The 20,840-nt window shown below is 46.0% G+C and overlaps 1 protein-coding gene across 2 annotated transcripts in view; it reads left to right on the plus strand.

Moving 5' to 3' along the window:
* Positions 1–1,030: 1,030 nt before the first annotated feature.
* LOC138521161 (zinc finger protein 586-like) overlaps positions 1,031–20,840 on the plus strand; it is a 191,989-nt gene continuing 172,179 nt past the window's right edge. The window contains exons 1-2 of one of the 2 annotated variants that reach the window (XM_069633745.1): positions 1,031–1,823; positions 17,869–17,995. In XM_069633745.1, coding sequence (XP_069489846.1) covers positions 1,800–1,823; positions 17,869–17,995 — 151 coding nt within the window. In that variant the 5' untranslated portion in view covers positions 1,031–1,799. The remainder of the gene's footprint in view (positions 1,824–17,868; positions 17,996–20,840) is intronic. The other variant, XM_069633746.1, reaches the window with a different exon arrangement.

Genomic DNA, 20,840 nt, shown 5'->3' on the forward strand with positions numbered 1-20,840 from the left:
GTACTAATTTTATGGACTATTTTTTCAAAAAAGACATTACATAAGCGTGAAGTGTGAGGTTGTTTTTTCTTTACTCGTATTGTTTAGCGGTATAAGGGTGTACCACATACCACTCATCACGTAGCTGGCACAACGTACTTTCATCACCCCAGCGCAATTGGAAACAGGTTACCCTTGTCCAGTTAGTTACTGTTGTGGCCTCAAAGGACGACAGGACGCCCAAGGTAGTTGCAACTGCTTTTATTCAATAACAAAACACGGGTAGCAATAGTCCAGGAGATGGGACAGGGCGGGTACTCACAGTCTTGGCTGGGCTTCCCAGTTAACCTCACTGGAAGCGGGTGTGCAGTAGACTGCCCGCTGTGTACTTCCAGGGCCCCCAGGAGGCCTTCTGTGGCATTGGACTTACGCCCTGGAAGTGAGCTAGTAGCGACTTGGGCCTTCAGCCACATTGGCCCCTCATAAGGAGCAGTGCTGTCCAGACCGACCTGTTTGGCGCTCCACCAGCCTCCTACTGGCGCCAAGGATTCCCGCTCGCGGAGCGCGGGTCCGCAAGATCACGATGGGCCGAGATCTCGCGAGACCGCGCTCCCGTGATGTCCCCACAGTTACCTTTATTTCCAAGACTAACTGCCTTACCACACATTTTTTCTGTCACTTCCTTTTCCCACCCCACGACCCAACTGGCCTCTCCCACAACACGCGGCTAACCGGCCTCAAGTGTAACCAAGACAGCCCAGAATGCACATTTTTATTAAATAAAAAGCTGGAGTCTGGAAAAGTAAAGTTTAGGCGACAAATGTAATTTGGTAATTCATGGAACCATTGTCATGTTGTATGTGCAAAAAGCGACCCTGAAATCATTTCCATGAAGTGCCTTTTAAAAACAACAATAAAGTGTGCACATTAACGCGCACTGTTCACTGTTTGTGTAAAGTTATACTGCCACCTTAAGGCTTAGACGGAAGGAAGTTCAAGTCTGCCAGCTCCCCGGAAGTCGAACATGTGAAATGTGAGTTTCCGGTTACACACAGATCTTTGCCGCGTGGCTGCTGACATACCTTGGTCCTGAATATCCTTGGAGGACAATTCGTGTGCAGGAATACAAAAAAACAACACGAATCATTCATAATCTTTGCAGAGCACTGGAATAAAGCGCATCCCTCTTTTAGTATCGTTACGAGTGTTAGTTCGATATTGTGTAAATTTAATCGAAAGCTTGTACCTTCGCTTGGATCAGGCTCGCTATTGATTCTGTCTGCGCATGCCCTGTAAACTAAAGCTTCTGTCCATGACTATAAGGCGGTTATTAATCAGTCCAGTCCCGTCCAATAGACGCATGCGAATGTTGGAATTAACGTACCGAGGCGACACTGCTCAAGAAAGCAAATGCAAAGAAACGACGCTTAATGAGAGAGCCTGCGAGAGGAAGAGATTACATTAAAAAAAAGAGAGAGAACGCTCAGAAGGCAGACACTGTTCAACCAACCATGTTCAGTTTTGGCGCATAAGTGTACTCCCCGGAGCATAAAGAGGGCGCAACAAATCTTTTTACAGGGATACTTCTTTCAGCAGTGCTTAGAATCTAGTGTATCACGTGTTACTAGGTCTTGTGAGCAACGTCTTCTCTGTGAGCGTGCCCCACTGTACCTTCAGAGCTGTCCAGGGATTAGTGTCTCGGGTGTTTGTGCATTCCTGGGACTTTCCTTGTAAGAAGCTGTTTGCTTGGGATCGTTTGGTTCGCCGCCGAGCAGAACCTGGACTCTATAAAGTGGAAGAAACCCTGAAGAAAAAGGAAAATGGCTCGACAAGATTCACACAAGGCGAGTGTTTTATAATGATTCACTCAATTACAGAAATGTATGTCTTTGGGCTAATTCGTTTTCGAATAATAATTCGCCTATGTACTCACTAAATACCATGGTTCATTTTGATACTGTATTCACGAGGGACTTTTCTTCCTGGTCTCGGCCTGGCAAGTCAATTTGGTGAAACGTGACAAACTCAATTGAATGTTCTTTGCTGAATCTATACAAATAGATTTAAAACTATCCGGCATTGTTGGCTAGCTAGGTTTGCAATGACTCCCGCTGTGACGGGAAAAGAAACCCTGGAATTTGGGCCATACTTATCAAACGAAGAAAATGTTAGTATGGCGCGTATTGTCTTCACTTCCCTCTTTCTTGTCCCAGTACTCAATTTTTAGCTGATTCACTTCCCATTGATGAACGATTTTCCAAATTTGAGATGCACTGCTCCTCGGTGCCATCTCGGAGTCATGAAATACATCCAGTAGCCATCATTATTTTTTTTTCCTGTCTTCTGAAGCACCTATACTAGGATATGACAATCTGGGTTTCAATGACTGGTCCCACACCAAAGCCTCTGCTTTTGTTAACTCAATGGCTGAAACAAATATCTCCCAGCAGGTCTTTCCTACCCATGACAAAGGGCGCATCCATGACTGGAACCTCCCTGTTGTGGGGGCCGGTGTAACGTCACTTTTTGCTATCTGTCAGAAAATCCTACCGATAGGAAAAAGTGACGGTGGTAGGAAAATCTGACAGCCTGACCTGTCATTTTTTCCTACCCGTCAGAAAATCCTACCGAGAGCAGGCATTGGGCAGCCCACCCAGGGGTAGGAAAAACTAACGGGGTAGGAAAATCTGTCAGCCTGGCCTGTCATTTTTTCCTACCCATCAGAAAATCCTACCGAGAGCAGGCATAGGATAACCCACCCAGGGGTAGGACAAAGTGACGGGGTAGGAAAATCTGACAGCCTGACCTGTCATTTTTTCGGTATCCCTACATTTTATCCCCACCAAAAATATTGCCGTATATATGGTTGTTTGTCTTGCCATAGGTGATATTTTTGGGGGGATAATTTGTGGGAGCGGGGGTTGCGGGGGTGTCCCCTAAACATTTAAAAAGAATGCTGGGGTTGCGGGGGGTGTCCCCCGCAGGGTCCATGGCTCAATATTGCTGCAAAAATACGGCAATATTTTTGCGTGGATATTAACACATGGAACCATTTTTTCCTACCCGTCAGAAAATCCTGCCGAGAGCAGGCATTTGCCCGTGTACCGGGAAAGTGGGGTAAGTGGAATAAGAGGTTATGGAAACAATTCCTCTTTTTTCAGTTTGATGACATACCCAAGTGGATTGAAACTTTTTGGGTCACCGTACTGCTTCAAAGTGCATTCTTAAGGCTGGCAGCTTGCGCAACCTCTATATGCCCCACCACTGCTTTACTATTTTGATCATTAGTATTGCGAAGACACAATACAAGGACATGATTGTTGACGGCTATAAGCTCAAATAATATACGACTTAGAGATTTGCCAACAGGTTGAGCTTTGTCTGCACCTTTTCTGGCAACATGTCACAACAGTACTTTACATATTGAAATGTCCATATCATTGGAAATGTTATAGCGCACCGTGCCAACGGAATTGGTCCCCAGGCGCTCTGGCGGATCTGTAAACAGGATGAGGGCGGGTAGGGTTAGTCGAGGAGGAGGGGAGTAGAAGAGTGGGAGAAGTGGTGTGCTGTTGGCAGCTTCAGCTCGGTATACACCGAGTGCTGGGCTTGGGTGCAAGTATCGGATCGGGCAAGGCCTCGTGTGCTGTAGGTTCGCTCTATGTGTTGTTGATGCAGTGTGCTAAAGTGCGTGGGGATTGCTGGGATAGAAATGCTTTTGTGAGTGGGTTGAGTATGCAGAAAATTGAGGGTTGTGTTAGTGGGGTCTGTATCCTGGTCCAGGTACTTCTGGTTCCGTTTGGAAAAATGCCACAACCTCCGCACACATACGGTACATATCTGCATGGAGGTGTGCACTCACTTTTTTATAGCTTGCATGTTGCCGTACAAGAGGTTGCAGTAATGGGGTACACTAATATGGATGAGAAGAGAATTCAGGGAAGGACATAGAGAAAGGGGTACAGGGAAGGAAAGCCGACTGCGGCTTCATTGATTTGTTGGTGGCTCTGCAGCTGTGCTCCTGCTGAAGCCATGTTCCTGTGAGGGCACTGCTTCGCCGATGCCATGCTCTGCCCTCTGCCAATGTCTCTGATTGCTTCTCAGCTATTAAAACTCTAAATCCACACCCACTTTCTTCACCTTAAAGCCAGTCAAAATCTGACCTTCTATTTATTCCCGTCCTCCACTCTACCTCCCTCTGCCTACCCTTCTGGTATTTCCTTCCCACCTGCTTTAATCCCCTTCATTCGACAGTGAGAAATCTTGGTGTAATCTTTGAGTCGTCACTCTTTCTCTACTCGTATCTCTACTACTGCTTTTATTATTAATATGATGGTATCTATTGAGGCGGACCTAGCTTTGAGAAGCAATAGAGCACTTTACAAAAGTATACAACAATACAGATACATAACATAGCTCTTTAGAGAGGTAAACAATGCATAACAGAGCTCTTTAGAGAAGTATACAACAGTACAGATGCATAACAGCTCTTAAGAGAGGTATATAACAGTACAGATGTGTAATGGAGCTCTTTAGAGAGGTATATAAAAGTACAGATGCATAACGCAGTGCTTTTCAGAGGTAACAACAGAACAGATATACATCGGGGTGTAGGATACAGGGGAGCACAGAGGAGGGGTACAGCTGTACCGGGTGGTGTTGAGGAGGGGGGCAGGTGCCATCTAGTGAGTCAGGTGGTGCAAGGGGCGACGTTATGGCCTAGGTGTTGAGTATGAGCGACTCCTTGAAGAGGTGGGTCTTGAGTTCCTTTCTGAATTGTAGGGGCGTGGGGGTGAGTCTGATGCTAATGAGGAGGAGGTTCCATAGTCTTGGGGCATAGACAGAAAATACTTTTTTCTGGCCCTTTCCTTTCTGTAGCGGTGGATTTCAAGTCTGCACATCTTCTGGCAACAGTTGGAGCAATGTCTGCTTGTGCGCCCGCTATCACCTTTATAACAGTTGTCGTGCTCGTCCCTTCTGGTCTACTGTCTCGCCGTCCCTTCCGCTCAGGTTGTCGTGCCCGTCCCTTCTGGTCTCCTGTCTCGCTGTCCCTTCCGCTTAGTCTTCAACTCCTCTATTCGTCTCATGTTTTCTCTTCCTGCTTGTGATTCCATTAGCAGTCACCGATGCTCCAATTTCCTTCTTTCATTTGACAACCGACTTCTCTTTAACTTTTTCTGGATGGTCTTCAAAGCCTTAATGGTCCTGCTCCTTCCTATCCTGCCCTCTTAACTCTCTCTACCTTCCTGCACGTTCTCTTCGCTCTCAACCTCTTCTCCGTATCTCTGTCTGCAAATCCCCTGGGCTCCATCCCGGTTTTGCTTATTTTTGTTACTTGCTCCCATACTTTGGAACTCTCCCTCTCCCTATCTGCTCTGCCCCCTCTTTTCATCGCTCCTGTGCTGCCTTGAAAAATCATTTGCTTTCACTATCATAATTCGTGATTTCCATTCATTTTACTTGTCATATTATTATTTAATATGACATTTTATATTAAATTATAAAATGTAACTATCCTAAACGGCATAAGGCTAGAATCTAACTACCTATCCTTCAGGAAGAAACTGAAGACACTGTTGTTCAAATAAAGGACCTGCATGAATATTAAAGACCATGTAAAGTTAATCTACTCAGGACCAGTAATTCTGCTCTGCTGTCCCATCACTTTCCTGTTGTCCTTGTCTTTATATAACGAGCCCTGATGCCTGCGGGCTTCGGTGCTATAGTAATAAATACAATTTATAAAAATTACTTTTTACCATCTTGTATCATTGTTCAGCAATTTGGCGAAAGTGCTATAAAAATGTAATAAAATAGAAATAAACAAACTGACTCCATTAGCACCAGAACCTCTTTACAGCTTACCCACCCGATATCAATTAAGATGATGCCAAAACCCCTGTCCACTCAGAGTCAGCCAGTAGATGGGCAATAGTTAGCCTTGCACGTGCCATCCTTAGAAATGTGGGCTTGCAATGTGTCTCCACTGGGTGGCACTTCAAGGGGTGGCACAGGGCAGCCCTTTTTAGGAAGACAGCTCAGGTGCTAGGCAGATTCTCGTAGGCAAAGTGGCTTTCATCAATAGGAGGCACTAGTGCATACTCTAGAAAGGGGACAGCAAGAGAGCCTTCTCCGGCAAAGATGACCATAAGCAGAAGACTATCCCTGTCTACGGAATCCAGGTGCCTGTGGTCCAGGACTGAACAAACCTGCATTCACTTCTGATAAGGCAGGCGTGAGCATGTCCACGCTGCTCCAGAACATTCAACAGTTTCTAGTCAATAGTGAAGTCTCATTTATTGTGCGAGGCATTACAGCATCCAGTGCATCTATCCAATTATTTCTTCACATTTCACTGAAGTTAGTCTCAGAATTGTCCTCACGATTAGTACCTCACAATAATGAACTTTGTATCTGTTATTTGGACTGTCAGATGCCTGTAGAATGAAGAGGTCCACAGAGGTGGAGGGGTGAACCCATCCTCAATGATAGGTAGAGGCTATTCTTATATATAAATCTTCCCAGTGAAATACCTTCCATCTCGCTGAAGTACCAGGATAAAGTCGTGTTTACAATATCTTCAAATCATCTTGGCTGTAAAAGGTGGGATTTTTATCTGCATACTTCTCCCTAACATGCGCCGTAATTTGGCATTTGGGGAGGGTCTCTGTGCAGTGCCCTTAAGAGTCTGCAGTGAAGTGTAAACGTGCACAGCAATCACATTACAATTGTACTTTGAGGCTCTTTTGACATCAGAATGCTGGCCTACCTTTATCTTTGCACTGCACCACGCAGTGATGGGTGCATATTTTTGGGGTGTTGGCTGAATGACAGAGATGCAAACAGCTTCAAGCAGCACAAGTTTCATCCTGTGGACCTGAGTCTTACCCGTTCATATACAGTCCAGTTTTGGACACTGCCAGTCCCTCCATTTTTTTCTGTAGACTCCCACATAGTCATTTTCATTTATTTTACTAAAATGATAACATTTGTCCAAAATCATCCTACCTCGCAGTATACCTAGACGTGGCATGGCACAGCTGAACTGCCAACACACTTCTGTGCCATTCCAAAACCCATGCCCCGTGTACATGGTGGCAGGGGAGCCGATTTATGAATTTCCTGTGGGGCGGGCCCAAATACAGGAAGTGACATCACTGGCAGTTATAGGAACACAAATTTGCATGTAGTCGCCAACTTGGTGCAACGGCGCTGGGGGGGTGGAGTCGCGCACAGCGCAGAACAGTGGAAACATTGGCTAGCATCTACTGCATATACTAAAGTCAAGTAAGAAGGAGGTTTAAGCCTTTGAGTTGCATTCCAGTAGGCCATCACTGCCTCTACTCCACCCCTCTATAATCATCCAGGTTGTAGTAGCCCTCAAAAGGCAGAGCAACACAACTAGGATGGGAGAACGAAATGCCGTCCCATCCTGTGAGTGAGTCAAACATCAGAGCAAAGAATGTGCGGGTGCCTCCTACCTTGGGGCACAATCTCACTAATTTGGTGCATATCTCGCAAGTGGGAGCATGGGAATCCCCTGCGTGTTTGTGGGCTGCAGACCCCGGATCACATGCTCACTACTTCAGTGTGAAACTCTGGCCAAGGCTCTTTGGGGAAGCATTCAGGATGGGTCTCACACCTATAAACAGTGTGATATATTGAGTGGGAACCTCACTCCTTGGAGCATAGTATCAACCGTTTCTGGTAATCTCACAACTGAATGTACAGTTTCACTCTTGGCCATCTGAGTGACCCCATGTATATTAATGGAGTCAGTCTCCCATCTGGGAAGACAATTATATTTCTGTTAAAACACTCTGAATTGTCACTCCAGTTTTCTAGATCTATAGATCCATACCATATTCATTCAGTGTGTGCAGGGGTGATAACTTGTGTCTGAGAGAGCTCATTCTTTCATTCAGGAGAGATAAAGGGGTAACAATCCCCTGTATGTGGGATCAGGCGCATTTTGCCCCATGGTCCCTCCAGAAGAAGTGAGCAGGTTTTAAGACCCTGCTGATTCTGCTATCCGACAGGCTCGAGCCTTCTATCCCTTGACCCATCACGGCTCCCAACATCCTGAGCGGCAGTTTATGGACAGCAGGCAGCTTCGGACATGCTTGTAGACGGATTTAGACACTGGGAGAGAGCCATGAATCCACATTGGTGGTGAAGAAGCACTCAACATACAGAGCACAATGGTATAGTGTTGCAGTCCTGCTGAGAAATGACAATTCTGAGCATGTGAGCAGTAGGCTGGATCAGTGCTGCCCCATAAAAGGTGTAGAAGCCTCTGTGAGAAGTGGCAGTACTGGCCCAATGGTGAGAAGTGTAGTATTTTCACATTAACTATGCTTAAGAACTTTGTGTTATTGAATAGTGCTGCTACATTCTGAGTAATTCCATCCCTTTAAATATATGAGCTCTTGTATAACCACGACCGTGTTGTTATTCTGATGATGACAGACTTGCTCAATAGTTCTGGCTCTGTATCATTAAATGTACTCCAGATCTTAAGAGTATCGGAAGGTTAGCTCAGGGGCAACGTGCTCGCCTTGGAAGCAAGACGACACAGAGCAACACAAGTTCGATCCCTCGGTCCGCAACACAGTTCGCTCCCTCAGTCCGCGCTTAGAAACTTCTGGGTAGTACACGAATTATAAATAACCAATTCATATAAAAAGAAATGAATTGCTGTGGCATTTTCAATAAGAGTGTAGCAGCTCAACTGAGAGGTGCTGATTTTGTCCCATCAAAGGTATAGCAGCCCCACTAAGATGAACTAGCATTGCCTCAACAAAAGCCTAGTATTATCGCTGAGAAGATTCGACAATTATAGAAGCCCTGTTACAGCAGTAGTATCCCATCAAGAGTATAGCCAGCTAACTGAGGTGTACCAGCATTGCCCCATTTCAAATATGGCAGCTCTAATAGAAAGTGCTGGCTCATACGCCTCCGCTCCCCGCCCATGGCATTCACCCTCACCACGTGCACAATCAGAGACATGCAAACAGTCTCATTTTCCCTCTCCCTGCCCCTGTGCCCCTGGTCCCTCCCTCGCTTTGCACCTGTACCTCCATTTCTAAAAAGCCTTCTGGGTTGGGTGTACCTCTACATCTTTTCACCCCTCTTTCCATGAGGGGTGCACAGATGTACAAATACACCCAACCCAAAATGATTTTTAGAAATTGAGGGACAGACTTGTTTTGCATCTGTGCCTCCATTTCTAAAAATCGTTTTGGGTTAGGTGTATTTGTACATCTGTGCACCCGTGTTGGCAAGAGGGGTGCACAGATGTACAAATACACCCAACCCAAAACGATTTTTAGAAATTGAGGGACAGACTTGTTTTGCATATGTGTCTCCATTTCTAAAAATCCTTCTGGGTTGGGTGTACCTCTACATCTGTGCACCCCATGGCTAGAAGTGGTCTTACTAGCCATCTACATTTCTTGATCCAGTGCTTTCACGGAGCGCTGCATTGCTTTTTCAACTGGGCGGTGTGAGAAACCTGAAGGCGTATCCCTAGCTAGTCTCCGGGGAGCTGTTGTCCAGGTGGCCAGGACACAGCCATCGCTATTGGATCCAGTTCCTGGGGGTGGATCGGTGAGGGAGGATCACGTGGATGGGGGTCCTCAGTGAGTGGGACACAGGCAGGTGAGACACGGTATCCCCGTTCTTTCAACACCTTTTCCATAACTAAACCACTGAGACCACCCCCCCACCTTTCCCCACATGAACACTTTCGCACATCGCGAAAGACAACAGACTAACACCAGGGCCATTAACCTTACATGTCCCAATACAAGGGTCAGGCAAAATCAGACAATTGACCAGAACCACACACCTGACGGCCCTTCCCCTTCCCCACAGGGGTTAAAGGTGGAGCACGAGAGCACAGTACGAGCAAGGCAGACCACACTACGAGACGGCTATCGAGTCATGGCAGTTCAAAAGGAGGAGAAAGACGGCGCAAACTGAGAGGGTGACAAGAAGAGCAGCAACCTTGCCCTTTCCAAGCCAGGCCCGTGGGAACTCCGTAGAAGGAATCGTAAGACCGCAAACAATAGCTCCAGTATGTTGCAGCAGATGTCTACGGTACAGGGAGCGTGCCTACGCTAATAAACAGGACCGAGGGAGACTCCTGCTACCATGGGTACCGCCTTGACTCCAGATATGAAGAGGCCAAGTGGTTCATCGCAGCCGGTGAGCCGAGGGGAGAACCGATAATGAAACTGAACTGTGTTGAATGAAAGTTTCAAAGTGGCAAAGTTCAAAGAACTGTGAATTGAGGGGAGAGGCACCACTCTGGTTGATCCGGTGTTGATTGAAACTGCAAATACCAGAACGCCATAGGAGAGCCACCAAGACATGTCAAAGTGGTTGAGCTGGGGTCGAGCCAAATTCCTGTACAGTCGGAAGTCTTTGACCGACAAACCATTGAAACGCAAGGGAAGTTAATCCCACATGAATATAGAAAATAAAGGCAGAGGAACTGTAAAGTGGCAAGAGTGAACCCGGCAGAGGGATGCCATTAAATTGGGGCAAAGTCTAAAGTCCCAAGAAACAGTGTGTTGACAAAAGTGAACCCAGCAGAGGGGTGTCTCCGGGGAACTGTTTAAAAAGACATTAAGATTTGTGAATGTTAGGAAAGCCATAGTGAACCCGGCAAAGAGAAGCTGAGATGTGAGAGGGGTCGTTGCCTGGAAGAGGGGACCCATTTCTCACCCAAAGTGCCATAAGGAAACAAACATTTATTCTGTTAATTGGAAAGCATCAGGTATTCAAAGGAAAGAGACGTTTTGAGATTTAACCATTGAAGAACCTGATAGCCTGTACGAAACTGTCAGCTCGTGCTGCGAGAGCTCGAGTGCATGCTGTGCTCGGGTGACTCGCCTTGTCCTGTGCTCAAAACGTGGGGAAGGGAGACCCTTGGCAATCACATCCTGATTTATTATTTGTAAACACTCCTTTCTTTATTGAAACCCTTATCCCACACTCTTTCTATACTTAGTTGTAAGGATTGGCAATAGTTTTTTTTTTTTAGTATGGGCCCTTTATTTTGGCAAGTCGCTACAAGGACTGCCCTATTTTTCATTTGATGGTCGAAGCTTGCTCCCATTTTAGATTTAGTTTAAGATTAGGCGTTTTCCAACCTGCATACTATTTAAATAAACACCCCTGAATCGTGAATGCTTGTGTCTGTCTTTACTGTTGCCACCATGAGTTCCTTACAGTGGAACAGGAATTCAGTGGGGGGCCGGTAGATCCGCAGGCATCCGCTGACGATGCCGCTCGCGGGGGGTCAGGCGATCACTCTCTGTGATGCCAGGGGATGTATCTCAACTCTTCGGTATCAGCAGGTCGCCCGCATGGCGGGATGATGCTCAGGCACTGCTGCCTATGTTCTTTGGGCGGGCTGGTCACTCACCGCACCAACGGAAGATGTTCAGCAATGTTCCTTCAAAGGCAGTATAGACTCTTCTTCCGCTCCAAGAAAAGAGTCTTTATTCAGGCCCGCATCTCTGCGGCATCCAATAACTCGGCCAAACTTTTCAAAGTCTGCAAGGAACTAGCCAATCCTGCCGCAGCATCCTCCAACAATGCACCCACCCAGGCCCTTTGCTCGGTCCTGGCCACACACTTCACCTCTAAAACACAGGATATCCTATGCACTCTCTCTTCCCCACCACCTCATGCAAAAACAGGAGAACGGGATGGGTGCATCGCAGGGTTCCTGGCCTCGTCGCCATTGTTGTTGGGGCTGGCTATTGGCATCAAGCCGGCCCCCATGGGTGCTATGGGACATCAGCATCCTGTGGGCCCGTACATCAGGGGGTTGCTGGGGAACATCAGGTCTTAAATGGGGGAGTTGTGGGGGGACCCTACCCAGCACATGCGGACCCTTGCCATCTTGTTGGGGAGAGGGCCCCATGTCAACATGGTCTGCAGGCCTGTGCTCACACGGGGTGGGCCTGCAGGCCTAAATGAGAGATGGACTCAGTCGTTCCTCTTTGGGTGTCTGCAGCTATTCTTATCCCTGCAGGGGCTCTTCTTCCTCCCCACTCTTCTTCCTCCCCACTTCCAGTACCTGCCTTTTTCTGTACAAACGCTGTGATACCTCTAGGTCTGGCCGTTGGATAAATACACATTACTGGTCCTTTTAGTATTAGTTTTGAGGCAGGGAAAACCCCTCTGAGAAGTTGGGGATTGTAAGGACCCTTTTCACACAGAAATAAAAGTATATACCCAAAACCTTTGTGTCAGCTTCCTTCTTTGACACAGTTACATATGGTGTCAGGAGTGGTATCTGACTCAACATCTGTCTTTCCTTCTACTGCACTTACTTGGCTCACCCATTCATTGATGGTTGCACTTAACGTTCTTCTCCTCTCAGCACTTACCCCGAGCACATCTCCATGAGCATCAAAGCACCTTATCCCTCAGCCCTCTCCCCCTCTACACTTGCATAAATCTCCCCTTCCCTCGATTCTCAATAGTTGTTTGTACTATTATTGCAATTATTTATCCTTGCTGTAATTCATTGTCTTCCTCCCTTGTCCCCACCCTGGTTGCCCTGTGGGCGCCTTGAAACAGTTTTTTCTATTATAGAAGTGCCTACTAAGTGATAAATAAATAAAACATACACATTTGGGAACCCTGATATATTCCAAACTGAGCAGTCTGGCCACTGGTCCCACTGTAGCGACTAGTAAATTTATTGGCTTTGACCTACAGTCGGGGTATCTCTATAGAGGTAGAGCGCCATTTTTCCCCACATGATTAATTCTATCACCTCCTAAGGTACCTACATCCTCCTAGTGCCCAAATCTGGGTTAGCCTGGAAAAAACAAACAGTTTGGACGTAATGGCTGGAGTAATAACTACAGGGGTGACATAAAGGTATGAATGCAGAATAATGGGAAACACCCTTACCATGTAAAAGCTGGTGAGAGAATTGCCCAGGGAATCTTAGAAGCAGCCCTCTTTCCTAAACCTATAGACGTTCAGGAACAAGAACTCAAAGAGAGGGACACTAAGGATTTTGGAGAGGCTGATGAAGAACCCCCTTCCATTGTAACCCCAAGAACTACTGGAGAAGAGACAAATATTTCCTGACCTAGCTTTTGCTTAGTGAAACAAGACTATTCTGTCAGAAGCTTTCTCCATAGTAGTGAGTAGTATCTGAAGAGGAAGGAAGGTCTAAAGACGGCCATTTTTATTTCTAAAACACAGTCTGTTGTACAGGGGAGACCTTACTGCAGAAGTGGTAACCAGGACCCAGATTATTGTGCCTAGAAGTCATAGAAGGGTTGTTTTTGAGTTAGGTCAAGCCCATTTGACTTTGGGACATTTGGAAATGGCCAAAACAAAGAGGCAGATTACCAAACGGTTTTAATGGCCCAGTGTTTACGCTGATGTTAAGAACTTCATAGCTACCTGTACCCTATGTCAGAAAATGGCTCCACACTCCTTTCCACCCGCACCACTGCAACCCCTCACGATAATAGAAGTACCATTCTCAAGAATTAGTACAGATATCTTGGGCCCATTTGAGCCATCCAATAACTATTATTATTAGAGAGGTGTTGGGAAGGATGGCTAGTATGGATTTCTGCCTCTCTCCTGACTGACCCTAGTGCCATCACTAACAGACCCCTCGTGGTTCTACAGAACATCAAGGACTGGATACGAGACCCCAGAAAGCCTGCAACTAGGCTCAAAGGAGCAGAAGAAGGGTTTGGTACATATTGGAAGGAGTGGTGAGGTGACTCCTCAAACACTTTGGAATAGTGATAGTGAGACTCAAAAGCCTGATCATTAACCCGGAGTTTGGGAAAGGCGCTTTTAAGACATTCATGCAAGGAGGCCATCCTATGTTCTGTTATTTCTTTAGGAAAGATCCCGTTTATATTGAAGTTGGCCCACCTCTGTGAAGAGTATCTAATAAACCAACTGGTCTTGGCATACATCTTGCTCCCAAATGTCCAGTATATCTATGAAACCATTCACCCCTTAAGTGAAAAAAGAGGCAGCAAGGTGATTCACTCCCCAACTTTGAGAACTGAAAAAAGTGAAACCTAGAATAAGCATGGAGGAAACACTATAACCAGCACAACAAAACAACATCAGCAACACATCCGGCATTGCGAAGTATCAACAGTAAAGACCAAGAAATGCTACATGTATTAACAAGTAACCAGCCCACAGAAGGAAATGTTCAGAATCAAGGAAATGTGAAATCGGATGTCCTGCTACAAAATCTTACACTGTCTCAAATATTATGCAGCAATATCTCCAGGCATTACAGACATAGGTTTAAAGACATTCACAAGCCATAAGTGCTGCACCAATTGACATGAATTGTGATATTCTTCACAACACGCAACTTCAAGACCATCTCTGAAGCGGATGTCTCTAAACTGGTGCATGAGAGAAATAAAGTAGGCTTGCCAACCGGGCCTATATTAAAACATGCTAGAAAGGAAACTCCAGTCTATTTCCAATGTAATCTCATGAACTCCTCACTGGAAACTGGAAGAGTTTCAAGACTTTACAAGACTGCCTATGTTAAATCACTCCTCACAAACACTGCAAACCTGGATGATTCCACAAACTACCGACCGCTTTTCCCATATGCTTTTTACAGGGTAATCCTGAAAAATATTGAGCCTACTAACATCCTGTATCACACAAAGGCAAGATTAAACCTTTGAGAAAAATTAAACATTCACTTAAATCCATTTAGGATGATTTTAAAATCAAGTGAAATGTCAACATCACTGCAGACTAGCTTCAGGATTGTTTGGTGTTGTCACGAATCCCAGGATGTCGTCACTTCTCCCTTAGGGGGAGCCCCTTCCCATGAGGCCAGGGAGTTGAGGCCGCTACCTGATGATCCCTGTGAGGCTGGTACAGCGTGTGGATCTCATGAGGTGTGACGCCCCCTATGGGATTAGTGACAACCTGGGGAGAACATAGTATCCCCATGGCCCACCTTACCCTAGCCCACCTTCCTCACCAACCCATAACAGTGCCATTCCCACTCTTCCCATGTGTTTCTCTTTTACAGTATACGAAGTACTGGGATGAAGAGTACCCAAACAGAGTGACTACCCAAACAGTGTTCCCTTCCTAATACCAAGTCGAGCATGTACTCTGTTAGTTCTTGGAAGTATGATCCATTCAGTACTGAGACAAGGAAGAGGCACGGAATACTAATGAGTAACTTGCGGAATCAAAATGAGCAGTCTAGTAAATGGGGACTTGATTGCTGTATAAAAACTGAGGAAGTACTCTGACTAATGACGAGACCTCATGGGGAAACCAGGAATCCCGAGAAAGAAGCGATAGTGAGGACAGACCAGGACACCACGAAGGGAGCACACCGCCAAATGGAGGGTCCGGAGTCGATGGATTGCTCCACAAAAGAGGAGGAAGTAGCTTGTGGTGTCCCATTCGGATGGCAAATGTGCAGAGCAGGAAGCACTGTTGCCGGAAGGACATTTACCTTGTGGAGCCACTGCAAGCAGAAGAGGACCGATGACCGGTGAGGAAACGCAGAGGTGGGCCAGAAGCATCACCAAAAGCCCTCAGAGCACAGAGAAAGGTATGCAAGGGTAACTGAAACGGTGCCCAAGGCAATGGTGTAGAAACTGGGAACCTGGAGGGAAACGAGTCACAGGTCTGGGACCCCAACCCAGAGAATACAATGCAATCTGAATGCATCCAAGTTAATCATCATAGTCTCCGTGCCTGGCAGGGGAGTACACAAGGTGGACTGAATGTGAAGAGAACAAAGTATGAGTCTGGGACCCACACCCATAAAAGCGATGAAGGCCTCCAAGTTAACCATGCTAGTCACAGTACCTGACAGGAGAGTATATCGGGTGAATTGTGTACGAGAGTCTGTGACTCACACCCATTGCAGTATCCTTATAAATCTTAAGAAATACAGTGCCTGACCGCGAAGTGAGTCAGGTTGACTGTGAGTACTAAGGTAAAACCAGGGAAATGAAGCATTACCCTTGACACAGTTCCATGAATATTGTAAAAGCAAATATCTGGCCAACTGAGAAACCAAGTTGGTGGAGAGACCAGGGGACGCAAGACATACCCTCTGGTGCCTTATGAACATTTGCCATACAGCCAGGTGAAGTCACCCTCATGGCACTATACGAAGTCTGAGACCAGGGGAAGGAAGTCATATCCCCTGGTGATATTTTGTGACAGCCAAAAGATGGAAGCTATTCTTTTGGCATCCTAATGATCCTGCGAGAGACATGAGGAAGGAGAACCTTCCCACAGTTGTTGAGAACATTCTGAGGATAAGAGACTTTGGGCCTCATAACGAGTTTGGCGGTATTCCAGCTGTAAATATGCCAGAATACCCCCAAACATAATTACTGTTACTGCCACTTGGTCCTATGGGTTTACCATGGGATTACAGGTGGGGGTAGGTGGTATAAATCGCTATTTTATGAAATCCATGTGATTCCATTGGGGATTATTTTCAGAATTACCACCGGCGCAATTACCAAGTGGTAATTCAGACGATTTTTGCAGGTAAAGTGGAGGATATACCTCCAGCATGAAGCTGAAGGTAGATCCTTCACTTTACCGACAAAAATTGGCAGAATTGCCACTCGGTAATTCTACCACACTTGTATGGTGGTGCAGGAAGAATAGAGGTAATGGAATTACGTCCACTTTTCCTGCACCGCCAAACTTGTAATGAGGCCCTTTGTTTTCTTTGTCCTTTTTCTGGAGAGTCAGTCCAAGGAACATTTTGAGACTTTCTGATGCCTTACCCTTGACAAAGAACATTTCATTTTCCTTATAACTGAAGGTGAGGGAATCTCCTAGAGAGAAAGGGAGAGAGACATTCTTCAGACTCAAGAAGATCATGCTTTTTTCTTTAGTTGATTTAGAATGTAAGGGAAGGCAATAGGTTTCTAACACGATGACGGTGAACCATTTACTTTTGACAAGACCTCCCAACGGAGTACTTCATTTTTTTGAGACGGGGAAACCCCTCTAGGGCAGTTAGGATTTTCCTTTTCTTTTGGTTTTTAATAAGTCTATAATCCACAACATGCCACCTGTGTGTCAGACTCCTACTTCTGCACCCTTCTAGTCAGTTTCTGTGTTCGCCCTTTAGTGCTGCTATTAAATCTGGAGTTTAATTTCCTCTACAGCATCACGGTTTAATTTTCCTGTTCACAATGATACTCTTCCTTTCACTGTCTAGGGTTAAATCTCAACATTTACTGACAGCAGCGTCCTATAGCTTTGCAGCCTGTTCCAGCTCAGGGTCGGCAGCATTGCCAGCACATGCGGCAAAGCTTTGCTGCACGGATTATGTGATGGGCTTAGAAAGTAGGGGGTCGAAGAAGTGAGGGGAGAAAGGAGGGGAACAGGAAGATCTAAGGAGTCTGCCATAAGGAATATTCTTTGTAGGCTAATCTGATGAAGCCACTGGATACCATGATTGGGATGTTTTCTTCCTGGTACTGGCTTCATTTTCAAAACCCTTTTGTTGATGTTCCATCATTACATATGCCTCTGCTGCGCTTTCTTCAGCCAAACATATGAAGACAGAAATAATTGAATGTATTTTGGCACTGTTTTGTGCTAGGCAGTCCACTAACACACAGTATTACATGTGGCGATTCTGACACAATTGACTGGGCTATTACATTATGGAATAAAATGATAGAACTATTTTTTGGTGGCATAACAATTATGTTTGACTTAAAACCTTTTATTTATAGTGATCTGCAGCACCAAATTGCAAGTTCACGTTAAAAGCATTAGGTCCCTGATCATGGGCCTTGGTATTATTTTGAAGTTGTTGATCGTTTCCTGTAATCATTTGTGTTCCAGCTGCCAGTTTCGTTCTGTGATGTTGTTGCCTCGTTCTCTGAAGAGGAGTGGAAGCTTTTACACACATGGCAGGAGGAACTTTATAAGAATGTGATGAAGGAAATTCACCAAGCCTTGTTTTCGTTGGGTAAGGTCCATGTGTCCATCCATAGTTTGTATATTCAACCACATTTGCAACATAACTTCCATTTTAGGAATGTCATTTTGAAGTATTTGTTTAATCATTAAAACAGCAGGAATTTCTGATCTATGTCAAGATGGATAGTTGATCAAAGTTGTTTGATTCCAAATGTTGCACCACTTTTAGCTCCTGGTTCAGTTTTAAGTTATTAGAAAATGTGTGCTTTGTGTTCATATGCTCACATATCTGTTTACAATGCTTTTGGCACTGTGAGATACCTGAGGGCGTCCTCACATCTTGGGTCCTCTTCCCACAGGACCCTATAAAGGCCATTGTTTTTGCATCCTGACCCTGGAGGCGGAGAATCGAGGGAGGGTCACCTGGGTGGCGGGTCCTTGTGGATTGAGGATGAGACGTCCTTAGGGGAGACGTGGTATACCTCATTTCCATTTTAGCAGGAACCCTCGTTCCCAGAAGCAGTTATGGGGTATTGTTACCCTGTCTCCCTGACAGAGAAAAAAACAGGAGATCTTTTCACTATAAGAACACCAGGAAGAGGGGGAAGAAGAGAAGGCTTAAGGGGGTGATAGGCGAGACACAGTATCCCACTTCCCTTCTGAAGACCAATCTAACCCTTCACCAACCTTTATAGACCATTGCAACACATCTCCACACATTTCCCCTCATTCAAACCACTGGGACGAGAAAGAGGCATTTAGGAGTAGTGAACACTAGTAACCCATTTCACTACTCAAGTACTGAGATGAGGCAGAAGCCTGCAGAGTGTTGTAAGGGTCCGGCACATCTCAAGATCTCCTCTAAATGCAACCAGGCGGTTACAATTTGGAATTCCCACCTGCAACCTGTCAAGCGGTTGCAGATGTATAAAAAGTGAGAAGACCAGCAGTATGAGAGACCAAATCAGCAGGGAAGCCTGTTTGCGAGGAGGCCGCTGAGGTGAGACCCGCAGGAGAGACTGGGCACCGGCAGAAGGAGACCCTGTTAGGCAAGAGTGTATGCAGTAGGGTGCACTACAACAACCCTGACCTCCTGGCAATAGGAACCCAACCTTTGGTATACGTCTGTACTACACAGGTTGGTAGCATGTTGAGTAGCCAGTCTTATCTCAAGAGGGGTCAATGTGAGATGTAGGGGAGTTGCACAGAGATGCGCATTGAGAAGTATTTAAATAAACTCTTACACACAAGGTTTCTTGATTAACCAATTATTAATTTATTTAACAGCCAGTCTGAGTAAGCCTTCTTCATAAGGGGCAATATAATAGTAAAACACACATGCACTCCAAAATACACACTCTTAGTTTCTCTAAATCATCAATTACTCATTTCGGATGGCACAAAGACACTTCCTACACCCTCAGGTGACTTAAATGTGCTAGGTCACTGTGGACATTAATATATCAATGTTGCATTTAGAGCAATACTTAGAAGTATGTCAAAGAAAAAGGTTCTTGGAACAAAACAAGAGATCTCACAAATATTCTGAAGCAGGTAAGTACTTTTGGTAACCCCCAATGCAAAGTAAGTCTTCCTGGAAGGAAGACAAAACACAATCGGAGGGAAGAAGAGTCATTCAGGGAGCCAGGCCATGCCAATGGCAATTGGGCAAAAGTCTAAGTGAGCTGAAGCAATTCTTGCAGGTAGGTAAAAGTCTTGCACAATGTTTTAGAAGTCTTTGTAGAAAAGAAGAAATCAAAGCAGGGCCACAAGCTGATTTAGGTTTGTGAGATAAAGAATCTGTTAGCAACTCTACAGAAGCAACCACGACAAGTCTCAACTGAGAAGAAGTGAGATTACACAACAAGAGGTAAGTTCTCTTAGGCTTCACAGTACCTTTTGGTTAGAAGAAAAAGGGTTCCAGCTGGCTTCTGTTCCTGTACAGCTCTGCAGATCCTGTGTTCCTGGGCCTTAGTCGATGCAGGACGTCGGGAGGACTCCTGCACTGCAACGGGACCAACTTCTATTCAGTGGCACTTTGCGGTTTCAGCTCCTCGCGTCTCAGCAAATAGCACCACCGCAGACTCTTAGCTGTTGAGATGGGCTTTCCTTGCATCTGGGGTCCAGGGTGTTGAAGTGGCTCATGCTCGGTCAGTTCTGCTTCCTGGGAGTCCGGAGGATCTTCCTGCAGCTCTTGGCCAACTTAAAAGCAACACACACAAACTGGCGTTCCTCCCCTGGCTCTTCGGTTCCAGCAGCAACTGCAGTGGAAATACAACCAGCTTCGAGAGAATGTCCAGGTGGCTTACTGTGCAGTTGATTGGTCCCACCAACTCAAGGGGAGAAGTTGTCCTTGCAGGGCTTCTCTAGTCGAGACGAATTTGGAGCTTCAGCACAGCAGCAGCGCTTCACTGGGCAAACCAACTGTCCAGGAGTTGCAGCAGGGGTCTCTTCCTAGTTCTTCTTCGGATTCCTTCGTCCAGTGGTCGACTCTGCCTTCCAAGCCAAAAAGCCTCACCTTTTAATGCAGGTTTCTCCCATTCATTCCAGACTAGCTGTCACACACACCCAGCAGGGTGGCTGTCCTTGCCGGACAGCCAGCCGGCCAATCACCCATGTGTGCATTCTTGTTTCCTAGGAGACTAAGCACAGAAAGTTTCGGGCACCTCCCTTGCCTCCTGCCCCCGCCAGACACACTGGTGCCAGAGGCAGGCTTCACTTGTGAAAACAACCAAAGACAAAATGAACAAAGGGACCAAAACTGATTTGGCGCGCAGAGTAAATCTCAAGAAGGACCTTCCCACAAAGAAATGGCGGAAAGAAGACCGGGCTTTCTGGTCTAGGCGCAGTTGTCAGACCACACGGTCCACCCATCACAGGTTGCACAAACAGGA

Source organism: Ambystoma mexicanum, chromosome 13, assembly GCF_040938575.1.
Source record: "Ambystoma mexicanum isolate Mex_15411 chromosome 13, UKY_AmexF1_1, whole genome shotgun sequence".
Classification (NCBI taxonomy): Eukaryota; Metazoa; Chordata; class Amphibia; order Caudata; family Ambystomatidae; genus Ambystoma; species Ambystoma mexicanum.